This window comes from Heliangelus exortis, chromosome 6, assembly GCF_036169615.1.
Source record: "Heliangelus exortis chromosome 6, bHelExo1.hap1, whole genome shotgun sequence".
Lineage (NCBI taxonomy): Eukaryota > Metazoa > Chordata > Aves > Apodiformes > Trochilidae > Heliangelus > Heliangelus exortis.
Genome location: NC_092427.1, coordinates 1,676,024 through 1,693,717, shown reverse-complemented (window position 1 = coordinate 1,693,717; position 17,694 = coordinate 1,676,024). Strand labels below are relative to the sequence as shown.

General features: G+C 41.7%; 1 protein-coding gene across 3 annotated transcripts in view; it reads left to right on the top strand.

Annotated features, from left to right (window-relative positions):
• Positions 1 to 17,694, top strand: part of RIF1 (replication timing regulatory factor 1) — a 29,231-nt gene that overhangs the window by 11,082 nt on the left and 455 nt on the right. For 2 of the 3 annotated variants that reach the window (XM_071746360.1, XM_071746362.1), the window contains 24 exons: positions 467 to 640; positions 883 to 993; positions 1,202 to 1,264; positions 1,968 to 2,068; positions 2,426 to 2,512; positions 3,496 to 3,569; positions 3,684 to 3,864; positions 4,836 to 4,943; positions 5,211 to 5,360; positions 6,246 to 6,345; positions 6,959 to 7,223; positions 8,631 to 8,673; positions 9,004 to 9,206; positions 9,410 to 9,509; positions 9,841 to 9,984; positions 10,491 to 10,633; positions 11,506 to 11,595; positions 11,676 to 11,730; positions 12,399 to 15,119; positions 15,529 to 15,669; positions 15,901 to 15,978; positions 16,094 to 16,209; positions 16,808 to 16,961; positions 17,258 to 17,366. In XM_071746360.1, coding sequence (XP_071602461.1) covers positions 467 to 640; positions 883 to 993; positions 1,202 to 1,264; positions 1,968 to 2,068; positions 2,426 to 2,512; positions 3,496 to 3,569; positions 3,684 to 3,864; positions 4,836 to 4,943; positions 5,211 to 5,360; positions 6,246 to 6,345; positions 6,959 to 7,223; positions 8,631 to 8,673; positions 9,004 to 9,206; positions 9,410 to 9,509; positions 9,841 to 9,984; positions 10,491 to 10,633; positions 11,506 to 11,595; positions 11,676 to 11,730; positions 12,399 to 15,119; positions 15,529 to 15,669; positions 15,901 to 15,978; positions 16,094 to 16,209; positions 16,808 to 16,961; positions 17,258 to 17,366 — 5,511 coding nt within the window. The remainder of the gene's footprint in view (positions 1 to 466; positions 641 to 882; positions 994 to 1,201; positions 1,265 to 1,967; positions 2,069 to 2,425; positions 2,513 to 3,495; positions 3,570 to 3,683; positions 3,865 to 4,835; positions 4,944 to 5,210; positions 5,361 to 6,245; positions 6,346 to 6,958; positions 7,224 to 8,630; positions 8,674 to 9,003; positions 9,207 to 9,409; positions 9,510 to 9,840; positions 9,985 to 10,490; positions 10,634 to 11,505; positions 11,596 to 11,675; positions 11,731 to 12,398; positions 15,120 to 15,528; positions 15,670 to 15,900; positions 15,979 to 16,093; positions 16,210 to 16,807; positions 16,962 to 17,257; positions 17,367 to 17,694) is intronic. The other variant, XM_071746361.1, reaches the window with a different exon arrangement.

Below are 17,694 nucleotides of genomic sequence, written 5' to 3'. Positions count from 1 at the left end.
ACTCATGTATGTGCTATTTACAGGTGCCATTCTCATTTCTGTGGCATTTTTAGTTTCTGCCTGAATAGGAACCCTGTGATCATAATATATCAATAATTTTGGTACTTTAAACACATGTGAGATCACAACTGCCTGGCTAAGGAGCAGCCTCTTTGTGGGGAAAGCCTGGCTTTCAGAGCTTGTAGATTTCTAGACTGCTGTTATTAGAAGAATTAGAAACTTTGGGTACATTTTGGAGGTGTCTTCCTGTGCTTAAAAAAAAAAAAAAGAGACCTCTTAAGCTTGTGTTCAGTGTAAAAGTTTCTCAGGAAAACTTCAGAGCAGCAGAGTTCCTATAGGACTCATTTATAACATGAATTGCACTGTGCTTTGTTCTTTTTATCTGCACTTTGGGATTTTGCTCTTTTATCCCACACCTGATGGCAGGTGAAATCTGAGACAATGTCATTTTTCTCCCCTCACTCAGGTCCTGTCCCCTTTGCCAGTCCTGCCACTCCAAGGATGAACTTGAATTCCAGCACAGCAGGATTGGTGATGGTTCCTTCCATTCAGCTTTTGGGAATTGAGATGCTGCTTCACTTCTTGATGGGACCAAAAGTTGTAGATTTTGCCAAGCAAAACAAACTTGTACTTGGTTTAGGTGTGTGAGTTGGGTTTGTTGGGTTTTGGGGTGCTTTTTCATAATCTGAAATTGCCAATTTAGTTGTATTTAAAGGAGTTTGTTGGTGTTTAAAACTGTCACTTGTCAACTTTAATATTAGGAATTGTTTATGTTAAGTGCTTAACATGGATTAATTGATAGCTTTTTACAAGGCTTATCTTGCCAAATAGGCTGCAAAATAACAGATTTACAGAACATGTTTTGGTTTTTTTTCCTCCTAGAGCCTCTCCAGCACCCACTGATCAATGGCCCTTCTTTTTTCTGCAAGCATGCCAGCACACTCATCAATGCAGTTCAGGATGGCTTTATTGCAATTGGAAAAGAAGTTTCTGGTAAGAGTTTAGTGAATGTGAAATGTGATTCCTCTTCTGGAAAATGCAGCTGATTAAAAATTACTTCCTGTAATATTTCAGTGTTGACTTTAAAGAGAACTGATCTGCCTTGGCTTGAAAACCTGAGTCTGTTTTTCTACACAGTTTGTATTTTAGCCACAGTTTTGTTCTGTTACAAACTGAAAAGAAATACTGTGTTCTCTTCTAGAATGCATGCTGAATGTTATATGGAAGGACATAAATGGATATGTAAAAACAGCTATTGAATCAGGTAAAAAGTTTTTTTATTTTATTTCTCACTGCTCACCTGTTGGAGTAATTTTTTAAGACTAAGCCTTCAGTAGTATTTGCTTCATTGCTGGTAAAACTTTGTTGTAGGCAGAACCAGCAGCAGTTTTTGAAGCAACAACTGTTTTTTTTTTCATGATGCTTCCACCTTGATGTGACAAATGGGATCATCCCATCCAGTAACCCTTAATAGGGAAGGCACACCAGTGTGTGACTGCAGGTGTATTCATGGAGCAGTAAGACAAAAGCACTTCAGCTGCTTTTCTTGCTGAAGAAATATTTCCATTTCCAAAGAATAATTAATCCCACCTCAAGACTCTGGTGCTGAGAAATTATTGCACTCAGTGTAATACTCAAATTAGTGTCAAGTCTTTGCTGTGTGGCTATTCCTGTCTTTTTTCTTTAATTAATTGTTTTGATTGGAAAGTGTAGTGTCTCTACAGATGTCTAAAATGATGTTTCCTGTTTAAAACAAACAAAAAAAATCCATTACTCTGTAAAGGCTTTGAAAGGATAGAATTAAGTCTTTTACATTGCCTGAGGTAACTGAAAAGCATAAGTGAAATGAAGTTTGTGGCCTGGATGAATGCAAAATTCCCCAACTCTTTAGCATCTCAAAGGTTGTTCCCAATAGGAACATGACCACTACATTGTTCTGCTCTAACTGCAAATATCTTTTATCCTAGGAAATAAGAAAGAAAAGCAAGGGTCAGAAATACTGACTCTGTTGCTCCAGGCCTTGAAAAATATTGTTATATCCAGTTCCCTTCCTGTTCAGAAAATACTGGTGAGTTGTGTGGCTTTTTGAGGTTTCTTCCTGTGGGTCTGGATTGGTAGGTAGCAAGCCTGCTGCTTCCAGCTCACCAAATGGCAGAGCTGCTTAAGGGTTTCTTTTTTTTAAAGAATTCTTCAGCTTTATCATCAGTGTTCACAGAATTTGGTTCATGGTTCTTCAACCAGAGCCTCTTACCTCAAAGGAGAGTTTTTTCCATGATGAAATTTTTGTGTTTTTTGTTTTTTTTTTTTTTTTAACTAAGTGAAAGCAATTATTACAACTTTGCTTTTGTTTGTGGTGTTGCTTAAAAGACCTGAGGCCTCAGGAAAAACATTCTTACACCTGTTTTCTTCTTTTCCCCCTACTTAGTCCCTCATTGATATCACTGTGAAAGAACTGCCTCCAAAAATATTGGGATCACCAGCTTACCAGGTTGCTGATATGGATCTCTTAAATGTAAGTCTGATTTAAATCCAGAACTTTATCTTTAGTTATGCTGAAATTTGTTGGAATGTCATATTTGCACCCAGTATTTTGTGAGTTGTTAGGTGCAGATCTTTCAGGAAACCACATTCCATGCTCCAAAATGCAGCCTGTGTTTCCAGCCCTCACCTGAGCCCATTTTAACCATCTGTAGCTAAAAAGAGCTATTCTGGAAGTCCTGTAGTAATGAGAGGACTTCCCTTATCTGGTCATGATTTAAAATACATGTTGCACATACTCTCAAAATTCCTCAGCTTTTTTCCTGGGTGTTTTGTTTACATTTGGAGGCTTTTTCTGACTTAGGTGCAAGACTCAGAACTTTCTTAAGATGGTCAGAGCTTTAATTGGCCAGTATTTTATGTCTGAAATACCTGTGATAGATTTTAACAGAACTCTCAAAATTCCTCAGCTTTTTTCCTGGGTGTTTTGTTTACATTTGGAGGCTTTTTCTGACTTAGTTGCAAGACTCAGAACTTTCTTAAGATGGTCAGAGCTTTTAATTGGCCAGTATTTAATCTTTTTTGTTAAATGCTTTGATGATAGCAAGCTTGGAATACCAGTGATAGATTTTAACAGGGGTTGTCCAAAAAGTGCTTTGCTGAAACCTTAAAATGAGCAGGTTTTGGGTTTTTCCATCGTGTTGCAGGGATGATCAAGCACGAGGAGTGTGTTTGTACACCTCTGCCTGACCACACTGCATCTAATTTCAAGGCAGCCTTAAGAAAAGTGCTTTGCTTCAGGTTTAGGATAATGTGTATTCTGCTGAAGCACTGGGATCTGGCAGAGCTGGAGTTTCTAACTTTCCCCTGTGTTTGAAGTGTTAGATTTTTGGACAATTTTTGACAACTTCTTGCACACGTGGAGCTAAACTGTTGTTTGTAGGCACAGGTAGGACTGAGGCAGCCCTTCCATTTGATCTGCATCTGTGTTCTGACCTCTACCATTTCTCTCACCAGGGAACACCAGCTTTGTTCTTAATTCAGCTGCCTTTCCACAGTAACCTCTTGGAATGCTGTGTAGCAGAGGAGAGGTATGTGCCAGGCTTTGTGTATAACAAGTTTCCCACAGTTTGAAGATTTTATAGAAGTTTTTCATAACTTGAGCAGGAAAAAAACGTCTTACCCTATTTACCTTTCTCCCTCAGGTTCTTTGTAATTCTGGAAACACTGGTGGGCTGTGTTTTGTCTGGGCCTACATCTCCCCTGGCTTTCAGTGAGTCTGTGATCTGCATCATCAATCAGAGTGCAAAGCAAGTGGGGAATAAGGAGCACCTTGGGAGAATGTGGAGTCTGGTTGTTAATCCTCTGACTGAGTGGATTAATCGGGTACAGTGGCTTCTTTCTTCCCTTCCCCATTCCCACCCCTGAAGAAAAAACACAGGAAAACTTTGTTCTGATCTTTTATCCTGGAGTATTTTTAGGAACAACATGTCTTGAGGTGATGGTGAAGTTACCTTGTTAGGGGGTTTGCAACTGGAACGTGGGCAGCAGTTCCTTTAAAAAGTCCCTGATGGGAGTGGTGGGGTGGGATGAAGGGTGGAGTAGTGGTTTGAAGTGTTTCCAGTCAGTAAGAATGATCACTCTTGAAGTACAGTATCCAGCATAGTGTTGGGAATGTTTTTCTCTCTTTTTTAAGTTAATAAACATGTTTCTAGGTGTGCTTCAAGCCTTCACTCCTCACTGTAGTCTTGCTGCTACAAGGGATGGAAACTTGCCCTCCAGGACCTGTTCAGTTTTACATACCAAGAAGCTTGTTTGCTTGATGTGAAAATAAATACCATAATTACAATAAATACCAAATTGTGAGATTTTAGGATGTAATTAGAACAGGGTTCCTCACTAAAATTAAGACTTCTTGGTTGGAAGCCCTCATGAAAGCCATGGGAACTGCAATACTCAGCAGGTTCTGCAGGACACTTACTGGAAGCACATTGTCAGCTGGGAGTTGTTGAAATAATCCTCAGATATTTCTGATAATCCTCAGCATTTCTGAAGGGAGTTTTAGAAATAAACAGGCTGATTCACCTGAATAAGGTGCAGCTGAAATAAGAATAGCCAAGACATTTTTAACAGCTTGTTCTTATTATTGGAATGAAGTTATTTTGCAGTTCAGGAACACTGCTTTTCTTATCTAAACAGTAGGATCAGCTCAACTCTTGAAAGACTGGAGACCAGGTGATGCCAAAATGCCACTTGCACAGATTTTATGCACAAAAGGACATATTTAGAACACCTTTGTGTTTGTTATGTAAATTTTTTGCAGCTTTCTTAACCAGAACTTTGTTTTCTCATGGCAGACTAATGAAGTCAATCAAGGTGATGCCCTGGAACACAACTTCAGTGCTGTGTATGGTGCCCTGCTGCTCCCAGTAGCACACATCTTCCCCCTGGAGGAATTTCCACAGGTAACAGGGAATGCATGAAATTGATGAGAAACATCATATGGGGTTTATAAAGAATTTATAACCATAGAATCAGAGAATGTCAGGTTGGGAGGGATCATCCCAAGGGTCATCTGGGCCAACCAGTAAGAAAGAAGTAGAAATATTTAAAAATACTGAGTTTATCAGCAATACTACTTGATGGTGCACAGGTTTTGACTCAAGAAGAAAACTTTTTTTGCCTCTGCACAGACATTGGTGTTAATAAAGTTTTTCCTTCTCTTGTTGAAGCCAACTCTGAAATCCTTGCTGCACACATGGTCAGACCTTTACAGGGCTTTTGCTCGCTGTGCTGCTTTGGTTGCTACAGCAGAAGAAAACCTGTGCTGTGAAGAACTTTGTGCCAAAATAATATCTGGGCTAGAAGGTGAAACTCCAGTAGTGAGTATAAACCAGTGATACTGAACTTTATTTTAGCTGATCTGCTTTAAATTAGATCTAAGACCTTGTAATTTGAAGTGTTTTGGGTAAGATGTAGTTAAAGCTGTAACAAAGTTCCTTTTATTAACAGGAGTTGTAGAAATGGATTGAAAGAAGGGAGTAAGAATAATTAGAAAGCTTAAATATAAAAAAAATAAGCAATCTTTGCATTTGTAAATAAATAATACTGTTTGATTCACAATAATTTGTAAATCAGTAATACTGGTTTAGTTAAAATAAATGGCAAATATGATCTGTCTGTGTGTGTGAATGTAAAGTAGTTTCAGGTAGAATTAAATACCACAAAACCAGGCATTTTGATTAGGAAGGAGGGTAGAGTAATACATGCAGAGAGCATAACTTGCTGTATTTCTGGTACATGAAAATTTAAAGACTTTACTTTAAAGTTGGGTAAGAGAGGGACTCTGAAAGAAGAAGCTTTTGCCTGTTTGGAAGCCCAGAGGTGAGTCTGGAGGTGTCAGTCAGCATCCTTTTTGGAACAGAAAATCCCTCATGCTTAAGATTTGCCTGACTTGAAAAAAAGTACTGTGAAAGGAACAAATAAACAGATGAGAAAAAAATGGGGAATTTGAAAACTTGGAATTTTGAGGATTACATCATTAAAACTTGTGTGGATGCTGGTGTGTCCTGATGCTAAAGTTAAAAATTAATAGTTAGAGCTTCAGTGTGCAAGTTATATTGAAACTAAACTGGGTTATATATATGCTTATGTCTTATTTGTGTAGATGGGAAAGCTTCAGCTTGGGTAAATGTAGTTTAGAATGGTTTTTTTTCTCTCACTGTTGCTCTTTTGGGCTTTGCTGATGACTTCTGTTTTCTCCTCAGAATCTCCCAATGATGGATGGGCTCACCCATATTATATCAGTTATGGTTGACTGCATCAACTTTGCACCATATGGTACTAAATATCAGCCAAAAACCAGATGTAAGAAAATCCTTGAATATTGAGGTTTTCTGTGCCTTTCTTCCAGAGCTGGTTGAAAATTAGAGTTGTTGTAGGTGCAGAAGTGATGACTGTAGGGTGTCAGTGGTTTTTATATGCCACAGATACTACCCAAGCACTGAAGGGATTAGAAAAAAAAATCATAAAAAGAAACTAAGCACCCAGGATCAATACTTGAGTATCAGATGGTTTTTGTTAGTGGGGCAGCTACTGCATAGCCTGACAAAATACATCTGAAATTGATGTGAGCTTTGAGGCCATTTTAAAAAGCAAATTTTTTTAAAGCTCTGGAAATTATGGGTGTAAGCAAGGATCTCTGTAGGGGTTGCTGTCTTTTTGCCTGTTGTTATTAAAGATGTTTAAAAGCACAGTCATTCATAAAAAAGAGGAATAGAAATCACATCTGTAGTCATAAGAGAAAATTATACATTAAACATTGTCTTCTGTTAGGCCTGTTTTTTAATTATTTGTATGTAAATATAGTTTGAGAATCAAGGTTCTTTTTCTTACGTAGACAAAAAATTCTGACGTGTTTTGCTGTAATGCATGTTGGTTAGAGAAAAAAACATATTTTTAAAAAAAATTTTATTCTTAGCTCCACAGACACCTACAGATTGGTCTAAGAAGAAAAAAGAGCCCCTTGGGAAGCTTGCCTCTCTGTTTAAACTCCTGGTGATGCTGCTAAACTCTTTCCATGTGCTCAGTGCCAAAGAAAACTGTTCAGAAACCTTGATCTCTGTTGGTCCTTCAGTTATTGCTGTTCTCCACAACATCATCAGCCACGTTTCACTGCCTTCAGTCATTGGGACTATGTTTGCAGTTTTTTCCAAACCCCTGGCAGTGTTTTATGAAAAAACTAAGTGAGTATTCTAAACATGGGTGGAAAAAACTGCATTGATTGTCTTGCTGCATATTGGGGATGTTTTGTGTGGTCTCTACAAGCAGGGTATTGAAATACAGCTCACAGGTTTTCAAAGCTTTGACACTAATATTTTCAGCTCCATGTGAGTAGCAGTCTTCATCCCAATGTTTTTCTTTAGAAATAGCCCAAACCTACCTACTCAGACATGGAAGGAAATCCTACAGGATTTTGGAAAGCCTGGTATTTAAAATTGTTGTCTCTTAGAGTGATTTATTTTCATCTCTACAACTGAGCTGTTGGGTTCCCACCTGCTGTTCATGTTCACTGCAGTAAAGATGCCCCTTAACAGGAATTTGGTTTCTGGTGGGTAAGAACTGCTTAAAGTTTTGTGGGAAACAGAGAAACCATAATGAGCTGAAGCTCACTGAAGTCCTGTCAGTCTCTAGGCAGAGGGAACTACTGACAAATAACTCATTTACTTCATTTTTTTAGACAATTTTGCTTTTTAATTTAATTTTAATTGCTGTAGGCTGCTTCCCCAGACACAATGGGTTTAAAAGGGGCTGGGTGGGCTCTGTCAGCCTCTGATTTGTTGGTGATGCTGAGCTCTTTGCTCAGGCTAAGGAACAGGAGCAGAGCACAGCTTGGAGTGTTTTGGGAGCAGTGTGGACAGGAATGGTGCTGTCAGGGTTTGCTGGAAGCTTTTACTGAAGGCTGCTGGCACAGTCCCTGTCTCAGAGGCAAAAATCCAGTTGTTCCTGGGTAAGGTTGAGTTGAAGGGCACCTCCCTCCAGCTCCCATCCCACTGCCTTTGTCACTGCATTGTTTTTCTTAGAATTCCTCATGAAAAGGGAGGAGTGAGTATTGGATACTCTTGCAGGAAGGTGGCACATCCAAGCAAAAGTAAGGTTGGGAACCTCATCAGGTGGGAAGTCACAGGCTCATAAAATTAATTACCAAATGCAGATTCCTCACATTTTTCAGGATGGTGATGCTGGGGGCTGGTGATGTGAAGCTGACTGAGTTTAGGTGGTACTTCAGGATTTTTAATCCACGTATTTATAGGACCTGTTTATATTTTCCTGCTGTTTGAGGAGCAGCTTAAGAGGAACACAGAGAAGGACATTAGAACCTACCTCATAAAAAAAACATTAATTTTAAGTTTGTACTAATTACTACTGGTCTTTCCATGAGTTTCTCTTTGAGTTGGCAGGTAAGTATTAGTGGGGGTTCAGGGATGGAACTATTTACATCAGGAAGTTTTTTATGGGAAGGCTGTTCCACAGCTTCATCAGGTTGGGTCCTGAAACTTTATGTTTCAGTGCTTGAGTGCATAATGTGTTTAATTCTTATGGCTGAGATAAGTGAGACAGCAAAATACAACTTCTTTTGTTTGTTTTGGCAGGCTTGCTGATGTGTCTAAAGTATACAGTAATCTCAACAGCAAGGTAAATTTGCTAGAGAAATAACTGGGGCTGGGGAATATCTCTGACTCTAGAGTTTTGCCATTTGTCCTGTACTCTAAAACACAGGGGGGAGGGATTTAATTAAAGACAGATTTAATTTTTTGGCTTATTTTTTATTATTTTGGCTTATTTTAAAAAAATCAGCTGAAGGGAGGACATCTAAGCTTAGCTATTAAGGCTTTTTGTGTGGCATTTAAACCTGTTTATTCAGGCCGTGCTACTCTGCGGGGTTATAATGTGTTGAAACAATATTTTAAAGAGCTTGCACTGTTAGAATTAAATAAAACCATGATTGTTTCTTCTCTCCCTCAGCTTGAGAAGCTGCTGGCAGAGATCATCCTGTGCTTGCAGTCTCGCTGCACTGGCTGCTATGACACTGAGCTCCTGGAGCAGCTCTGCCCCCTGCTCTCTGCAGCCTTTCAGCACAAGAGCAAACAGATCCGGAACCAGTGTGCCCAGTTCTGGAATGCAACCTTTGCTAAGACCTCCTCATTAACCTACCCTGAGGAGTTAAAGTGAGCTGCATGTTTTTTATATATTTTTATATATTTATTTATTCACAAGGGGATGCACAAACTAGTGGGAATTGTTCTGGATACCATTTACATTCTTGCTTTTTGTGTGGGTGGGGCTGTGTGCTGCTCTTTTTTGTGTGCTTCCCCTTCCTCCTTGAGTTGAAATTTCTCTCTTTTTTTTTTTTTTTTTTTATGTTGAGCAGACCTGTGCTAAGCCAAGCCAAAAAGAAAGTTCCCCTCCTGCTGCCTGGTTTTGAAAGCCTGGAGATAGCTGAAGAATCCAGTGCCCCACTCTCTGATGTGGTAAATGTTTTGTTCTGTTCCTGGGAGTTGTTCAGAAGCAGTGGTTGGGTCAGTTGGATTTTTACTGGGATTGACCTCCACTTCCTTCATGTTGGGAATGATTAACTCTGCTGGGTAAGAGCTGTCAAAAGGCTGAGCTGGTTCTTAACAGATTGTTCATTACAAGTCTTGGGTTCTACCAGCTGCTTTCAAATAATTAATATTTTTTTTAAGTTATCTTCTGATTTGGAGGGAAATGGGACAGTTTGATTGTAGAAATAGATTCCAGGATGGGTTTGTGAGCTCGGGAGCTGCTTCACACAGTGCATTCAGTGGCTTTTTCTTTGAATAGATGGAAAATTCCCAGTTGGACACAAAGTTCAGTGGGATGGAAGTGAAGCTGGGACAAAAACGAGACTCGTTGTTGGCACAGATGAGTGAACCAAAAAATGAAGTAAAAGGCAAGTCCAGTAATGGGCAAGTAACATCTGCAAAGGTAAGGCCTTCACAGGTGGGGGGATAGAGTTGAATCCATTAGATCCTGCAGCAGAACATCTCATATGCTGAAAATTCCCAGTAAAAATTAACATCACACTGCTGAACTACTGTTCTTTTAAATGTGTGTGATGTGGCACACTTTAAAGACATTTTCCTTCTGAAATTTTCTGCAGAGTTTACAGATGGGTTAATTTTAATGAGGGGTCATGGGAAGCTGCTCAGTGGATGGGAGGAGGGGACAAGCAGATCCCAGATTTCCCCCCTGGGTCTGGTTGGAGGTTGTGGCAGAGGGAGGTGTTGAGGTGGATGGGGAGTCTGGCCCTGGGGAGGGTCTGAGGGTCTTGGGTTCTTCAGGGATCACTGAGGGATTTGTGCTGATAAATGGGCTGCAGAAACTGTGGGGGTTTGAGAACTGTTCTTTACCTGAACTATGAAAACATTTCCAATTCCTCTGTTCTTATTAATCCCACTGTTTGGGGTTTTTTTTTTTTCCTTTTTCTGAAGCTGAAACTAGAATTTTCACCTTTGAAACCTAAAAGTGATGGACTTCTGGAAGAGGGGAACTCTGTTCAGTTTGTGTTTATTCCTGCAGAAGCAAAAGAGAGAATATTGACTGAACATCAAAAAGAAGTGCTTAGGTCAAAGAGGTCTGTGTTTTATTCTATTTACACTGTTTTATTCTGTTTTTAACTTCATCTGAAGTGTCATTATACTGAGTGTGGCAAGTTGACATAACTTAAATCCCTGTATCTCAGACTCCTGTAGGGAATTTTTACTTGACTTCCATAAAAGTTATAAAGTTGAAACCTAACAAAGGGCTTTACACCTGTAAAGAAACCAGATTCTCTTCTGAGAATTTTTTTTTTTGTTTGCATTTGTTATTTTGATTACATCTACTCTTCCTTGGCTGTTTGGAGTTTTAGTAAACTGGAGCTGACATTTTTACTTCATGACTCTGGCAACATGAAATGGAAGCCAACACTTTTCCTAAATCACTGAAATGGAAGAATTTTCTTAGCTGATCTGAAGGCAAAACTTCTACGTTTGAAGAGTCTTGTGTGAGCAGCAGGTCATAAGTTCCAGTATTCCCAAGACTCACCTTAATTGCAAGAAAATCTTTAGAATTATCCTCTTTTTGTATGAGGAGATTAAATACTGGAGTATTTTCTGTGCGTAGAAAGCTACCAGAGCTGTGAGCAAAATTTGTGTTCAGTGGTGCTTGACAGGAACATACTGAATTATATAGTTGGCATGTGCTGGTGAACCCTTCTCAGAGATGATCCAAATCCCAGCTTTTTCCCCCCAAATCATATTTGAAATGAAAAAAGTTTTAATGTGGCTGAAAATGGTGCTCTTGAAATAGGGAGGGGAAATCATGATCTGCATCCATTTCAGACAAACATCCACTGGCTTGTGATTTAAGGCATTACACTCCCCTATTCTCCTTTTAGTTATGGTTTGTTGTTTTGTTTTTTTTTAAAAAAAAAGTCTGAATTAACCATTTCTGGGTTTGTTTCAGAGTTGGCATTCCTGCTATGTACAACAATTTGGACATGTCACAAGACACCACCTTATTTTCTCAGTATACTCAAAGCCAGGAAGATTCTTTGTAAGTAAAGGTGTCCAGGATGTACCTGAAAGGCCTCTCCCTTTTATGCCACATTTCTAATTGAGTAATTTCTGTTTTAGGGGAAAATCACCTTTAATAGAAAATGCCAAAGAAGATGCTGCTAACAAGCCTCAGGTATTTTCTCTTTGTCTAATTGTAATTCAGAATTCTAACCATAGCAGTGATGTTGTCTTCTTATTAGTAGCTCTGGTAATTAATGGCAAATCTTGATTAGTGGCTGTGAGATGGTTTTAAGACTGATTTAGAAATATTTCTGCATTGTGCTTTTTCTGGAAATATTTTCACTTCTAAAGAAGTCTTAGTGTTAAATTCCATATTACTCTAGGGGATCACACTCTTAAATCAGCTTAGGTGTGTTTGGACAATCTGAATTGTTTTGGGATGAAGCTTCGAGGGCTTGAGGGGGATTAAGTAGTAGATTTTTTGGGGGAAAAATCCTTAGTTTAGTTCTGTCCCCTTTGGAGGGGAATTGGTGAAGCAGGTGGCTTGGTCAGCTGTAGTGCCAAGCAGACAGCAGGTAAAATGCAGCACATTTCTCATAAAAACTGCTTTAGTAGTAGGTTTGTTAATATCTCTGCCAAAACTTAAATAATTTTGGCAGATCTTCATGTTTTAAGATAAAAATATTTTTTTGAAAAAAAATCAGCCTTTTGTAACTACGGAAAGATAAAATAATTTGCAGGGAGGGTGGCGTGAAAATCCTTGTGGGTTTGGTGTGTTCTGCTCCACCAAAGCTGGGGTTTTTTTGGTAATAATGGTAAAACTTTGTATTTTGGGGACAGGAAGAAAATGCAAAGAGTGCAGGGTGCACCAACAAATGTGATGAAACCCCCAAAGTCTGCACATCAGGTGATGCTCTGGAGGATGCTGCCTGTCTGAGAGCCTCGCCTGGCCCTGACCTGGAGAGCAGCTCAGCTCCCAACAGCGAGGCCCAGCCCAAAGGGGATGCAGCCAGAATGGGTCTGGAGGAGCCATCAGCTGGAGAGGAAACGGAAAAAAGTGCTGTGGGAACAGCTTCAAAGGAGCCCTCGGAGGGGAATGGGGACACTTCAAGTGTCAGCAGCAGTTCCACCTCAAGTGACATCATCTCGGGGACACCGCAGCCCGCCAGCCGGCGGCAGTCCTTCATCACTCTGGAGAAGTTTGGGAGCTCAGAGAACAGACCCTTCAGCCCCTCGGCGTTGAGCAGCCTCTCAGAGGTGTCTGGAAGTGCAGGGAAACAGGAAAACAAAAATGTTGGCAAGTCTAAAGCAGAGAGAGCTGGAGAAGAACATAAAAAGGTTCCGAAATCCGAGCCCGAGCAAATCTTCACGGCCACCCGCAGGCTGACTCGCAGGCAGAGTAAGATGGAGCACCATGGGAATAAGCAGTCCAAGCTGTCAGGCAGGGCAGAACAGGAATCCTTTGCTTCCAGCAGTGTGGAAAATAGTCATGAACTCTCTTCTGCAGTGGAAGAAGTGGAGCATATTCTCATGGCTCAGTCCCAAGCTCTCCATTCTACAGAGGCAGACATCAAAACAGCTGAAGATACAATAGCAGAAATAGAGAGGACCCGGGCACTGGACATGGATTCTAAAGAAAATACACCCCCAGAGGCAGCTGTGACATCTGAGCAGGTGACAGGTGAGGAGAGTCAGGCTCAGCATGGGGCCTCTCATCAGAAAGGACCAAGACGCTCTTCAAGACGGCGCTCGGAAGCTGTGGAGAGTGCAGCAGGTAGTCCTGACAAGGAAGAGGGACACCAAAAGAGAGAGAGGATCAAAGAGGATGAAAAATCCGGGCAAAAGAAGGTGCCACAGACTGAAGATGGTGAATCCCAAAAGGAGAACGTGGTTTCTGGGAAAACTACAGAAAGTGCAAATAAAGAAGAAAGCAACCTACCTGAGAGAGCTTCTGCAGAGGCCTTCAGGGAGTGTCCTGCTTCAAAGGGCCTCGAGGAGGCTGCAAGCAGAAGGAGGTCAGAAGAGAACTTGAAGGCTGACACAGAGGACCAGGACTGTAACTCCAGTGCAGGGGGTCAGAAGAAGGTTGATCGGCCACGGTACCACACCAGGAGAGCTTCCCAAGGATTGCTTTCCAGCATAGAAAATTCAGAGGCTGATGGTTCTGAGAGCAAAGAAGAAGGCACAAGGAGGAAAAGAGCTGCTAAAGTGAGAAATAGAAGTGATTCTCTTGAAGGCAAATTGAAAGAGCTGCAGCCAGGAAGCCACAGAAATGAGGTGTCTTTGCAAGGGACTGAAAGTAAGAGTCTGCTGGACACAAATAAAGGTGAGCTGAGCTGGGAAGTCAGCACAGGTGCTGTGGTGACACCTGAACAGTGTGACCTGAAAAGCCAAGTGACTCCTGCAGGTGGTAGGGAAGCTGTTGGATCAGCCACAACAGATTCACACCATGCACAGAACACAGATGAGGAAAAAAAACAGAGCAACACCTTGATGGAATCATCCCCCACCCTGTGCGTGTCTGAACAAGAGTCCAAAGCACCAAAGGAAAAGAAACACGTGGAGAAAAAAACAAACACAGAAGACTGTTCAGTTGTTGTGCCTGAAAACACCCCAGGAGCCAACAGTCCAGGTGGTGACCTTTCCTCACAGCTACCTGAGTGTCAGCAGAAAAGAAGCAAAAGGCTGAAAAAAGTAAAGAACTGTGATTGCTGTTGGAAAAAAACAAAGCAGGAAGTGACGTTGGTCACTGAACCTAAAACTGAGAACACTCCTGAACTGAAGGAGCCCCAGATCAGCCTGGTTCAGACAACTGTAGCCACACCACCCACCTCTGATGAGAGCTTGTCCATAACCCCTTGTGCAATGAGCACCCCACTGCACCCTCCTAAGGAACCCAGTGCATGTGGCTTGGCAGGAGCAAGATCTGAAGATACTCTGCAAGGAAGCAGCATCGTGGTGGTGGAGGAGGATCCAGGGGGTGTAGCAGGTGAAAGCACTGACTCCATAGTGGAAATGGAAGCAGTGGCTGATGAGAATGGTGGGGATGAGCAGTGTCTGTCTGAGTGTGCTTCAGATGAGCCTGGGGACAGCTCCCTGGCTGCAGGGAGCCCAGGTGAAGAACCAGCAGCTACAGAAAAGGAAGAAACAACACAGAATGGACAAGTGGAGGAGGTACCTGAGGCACTGGTGGTTGTTAGCAAGCAGCTCAACGGGCTAGAAGGCAAGTGGGATGGTAAAGAAGAAGCTAAAGAAGAAGCTGAGAACACTGTAGGAGGAACTTGCCCCCTTCAAGAGCAGGAGATAACAGAGGAACTGGTGGAAACTGAAATTCCAGTGCCTGAAAATGGGGCCTTGGACAAAGAAGATGGAGTAGACAGTATCAGTGTGGATTCACCTCAGAAGCCAGAAGGCCAGGAGTCTCTGGCCTCAGTGAATGAGAGCCCTAATGGTGTGCAGCCACGCTGCATGTGGTCTCCTTCAGCTTCTCCATCCACCAGTATTTTAAAGAGAGGTGTGAAAAGAAACCAAGAGGATGATTCCCTGTCACCTGCTAATAAGGTATTAATTACAGTGTGATTCATTCTGTGCTGCTCAGGCCAGGGACACGTGGCAGTGTAGAAGTAATATTATGTTGAATTAGGAGTTTTTCCCCCATTCTTAAGTTGATGTTTTGGTGAAGCTGCAGACTTCCAGATGCCTTTTGGAAATGTTCAAGGCTTGCATTGTGGGTCCTTGGGTGGGCAGCTTTATTTTTGAAAGCAAAGTCTGACCCCTTGGCTTTGAGCAGCTCGCTACAAAAGGTATTTAATATTTATTCCTTTAGTAATGAGGAAGCCCCAGTTTCTTTCCCCAGGGAGGAGATCCTCCTTGTCACTTGAGGACTTCAGTACCTGCTGAGCTGTTGTGCCCCCAGGGCTGTGCCCCACGGGGTGGTTTGGGCTCACCCTGCACCCTCTCTCTCAAACAGATCCGTCGTGTCTCTTTTGCAAACCCCATTTATCAGGAGGAGGTGGCAGATGACATCGACAGGAGAAGTCCCATTGTCAGATCCCATTCTTCTTCACCATCTTCTCGAAGCCTTAAGATTTTATCTAACATCCAGTGTAAGGTAAATTCTGTTGGGTCTGTTCTGGGTGTCATTCATCAGAGGTGATGGTGTTTTAGGGTGTTTGCAGTGACTTGCCAACAGCTCTAGGAGCAGGGAATCAGCATAAGGAGTGGTTGTAACGGGTTTGGCCTGACTGGTTCTGTTGCTCTCTGAGCTCTGGGTAGTTAGAATCTTCCTGGTACCTGAATTCCTACAATCCTGAGAGATATTTTTTCCTCTTTTTCTATCCAGCACATTACCACTCCAACCAAAGGATTTCTGTCCCCAGGATCTCGTAACCATAAATTTAAGAGCTCAAAGAAGTGTTTAGTAAGAAGTGCTTTGCTTCATGTATCTCTTCTAAATTTTTTTCCTGTATTCAGTGGTGAGATGGTTCAGTTAATCCTCTCTCTCTCTCTCTCCCCCTCTCTCTCTGCCACTCAAGATCACTGAGATGGCCAAGGAGTCTCTGCCAGATGCTGCAGAGTGTGTGTACCCCCCCTTAGCTGGCTGCAAAGCACCAGTTGATGTCATCCTGCCTCAGATTACATCAAACATATGGTAGGTGGGTTGTAGCTTTTCTAAATGACACTTTAATGGAAACTGAATTGATAAGAACCCAATTTTTCTGATGCAAAATGTAGTGAGGTAGAGACGTCTGTCACTGAATGTTTTCAAAAGGAGGGAGGTGGGTTTTAGGGAGAAACTTGCTTGGAAATTACTCAAGTTGTCTGTCTTTTTCTTACAAAAAAAAAAAAAAAGTTTGCATTTCCATTTTCACTGATCTTAAAGGTCTGTGATTGATGAAGCAGCTGGGTCTCTGTGGATTAAAGGCCACGTGGGATTTTGGAAAAAAAAAACCAAACCCCAAACCCTGCATTTCAAAGGTGCAGAGGTTTGGTTTCCAGCCTGCATTTTGATAACTTCTCATCACAAAACACAGCTGTGCAGCAGGGATTGCTCACAACAGCCATTTCTGGGGTACTCAGCTCCTTTTCCTTCCACTGCTGTTCACAGGAGGGGGGTTAGCATTGTTTCTCCTTCCTTCATCTCCATGTGGATCAGCATTCATGGGAGATTCCTTTCTGCCCCACCCTGCCAGGGTGGAATCCTGTGAATCCTAGGCTAAGAAACCATTTTTCTTTCTCTCCTGCTGCAGTGCCAGGGGCCTGGGACAGCTCATCCGAGCCAGGAACATCAAGACAGTGGGTGACCTCAGCACTCTGACAGCACCAGAAATCAAAACTCTTCCCATCCGTTCTCCCAAAGTTTCCAGTGTTAGAAAAGCTCTCAGAGGATTTCATGAGCAACAGGTGAAGTCTCATTTTAGTACCCAAAAAAACCACTGCTAGCCCAGTGCACTGCTGACATCCATCACAAGGTAGAATGGGGCTTTTTCCCCCCCTCCTCTTAAAAACAGCACTTTAAAATGGACTCTCTGCCTGCCACAGTGACCTGGGAATTGAAGCTCCAGGTGACTTGGTCACAATATTATAAACAGCAGTCACAGCTGGATTTATTATGAGGTTAAAACATACCCCACTGTCTAATCTATTTTTTTTTTTTTTTTAACTTCTCTGAAAACGTGTCTCACTCTCTCCCAAACCAGGTAAAATCTCGAGGGAGTGAGGAAATAGTGGTGATGGAAGATGCAGAAAAGCCCATAAATAATGGGGAGGATAAACCTCTTTCTGTAGATGAAGAGAAACTTGCAACAGGTACCTACTGCCAGCTTTTTGCTTGGGGTTGGGATGTTCCTGCTCTCATTCTCCCCTAGTGGGTGCACTTGATTTGTGGTTTGGTTTTTAAGTGAGGGTGTTAATTATTAACACATGAGATACTCAGAGGTGATTAAGTTGGGTGCTTTTTGAAGCCCTGTAGCCTGTTTTGAGGGGAAGATGCTGGGTTTCCCTTTACCCAGCTTGGAAGAACAGGTCAGGAGTAACTTCCCAGCTGTACAAGCTGGACTTTGGGACAACACATCTTGAAGGATACTGGCAAGATCTGTGTAGGATTGAGCAATTTAACCTCTGTCCTTAGTTTTAT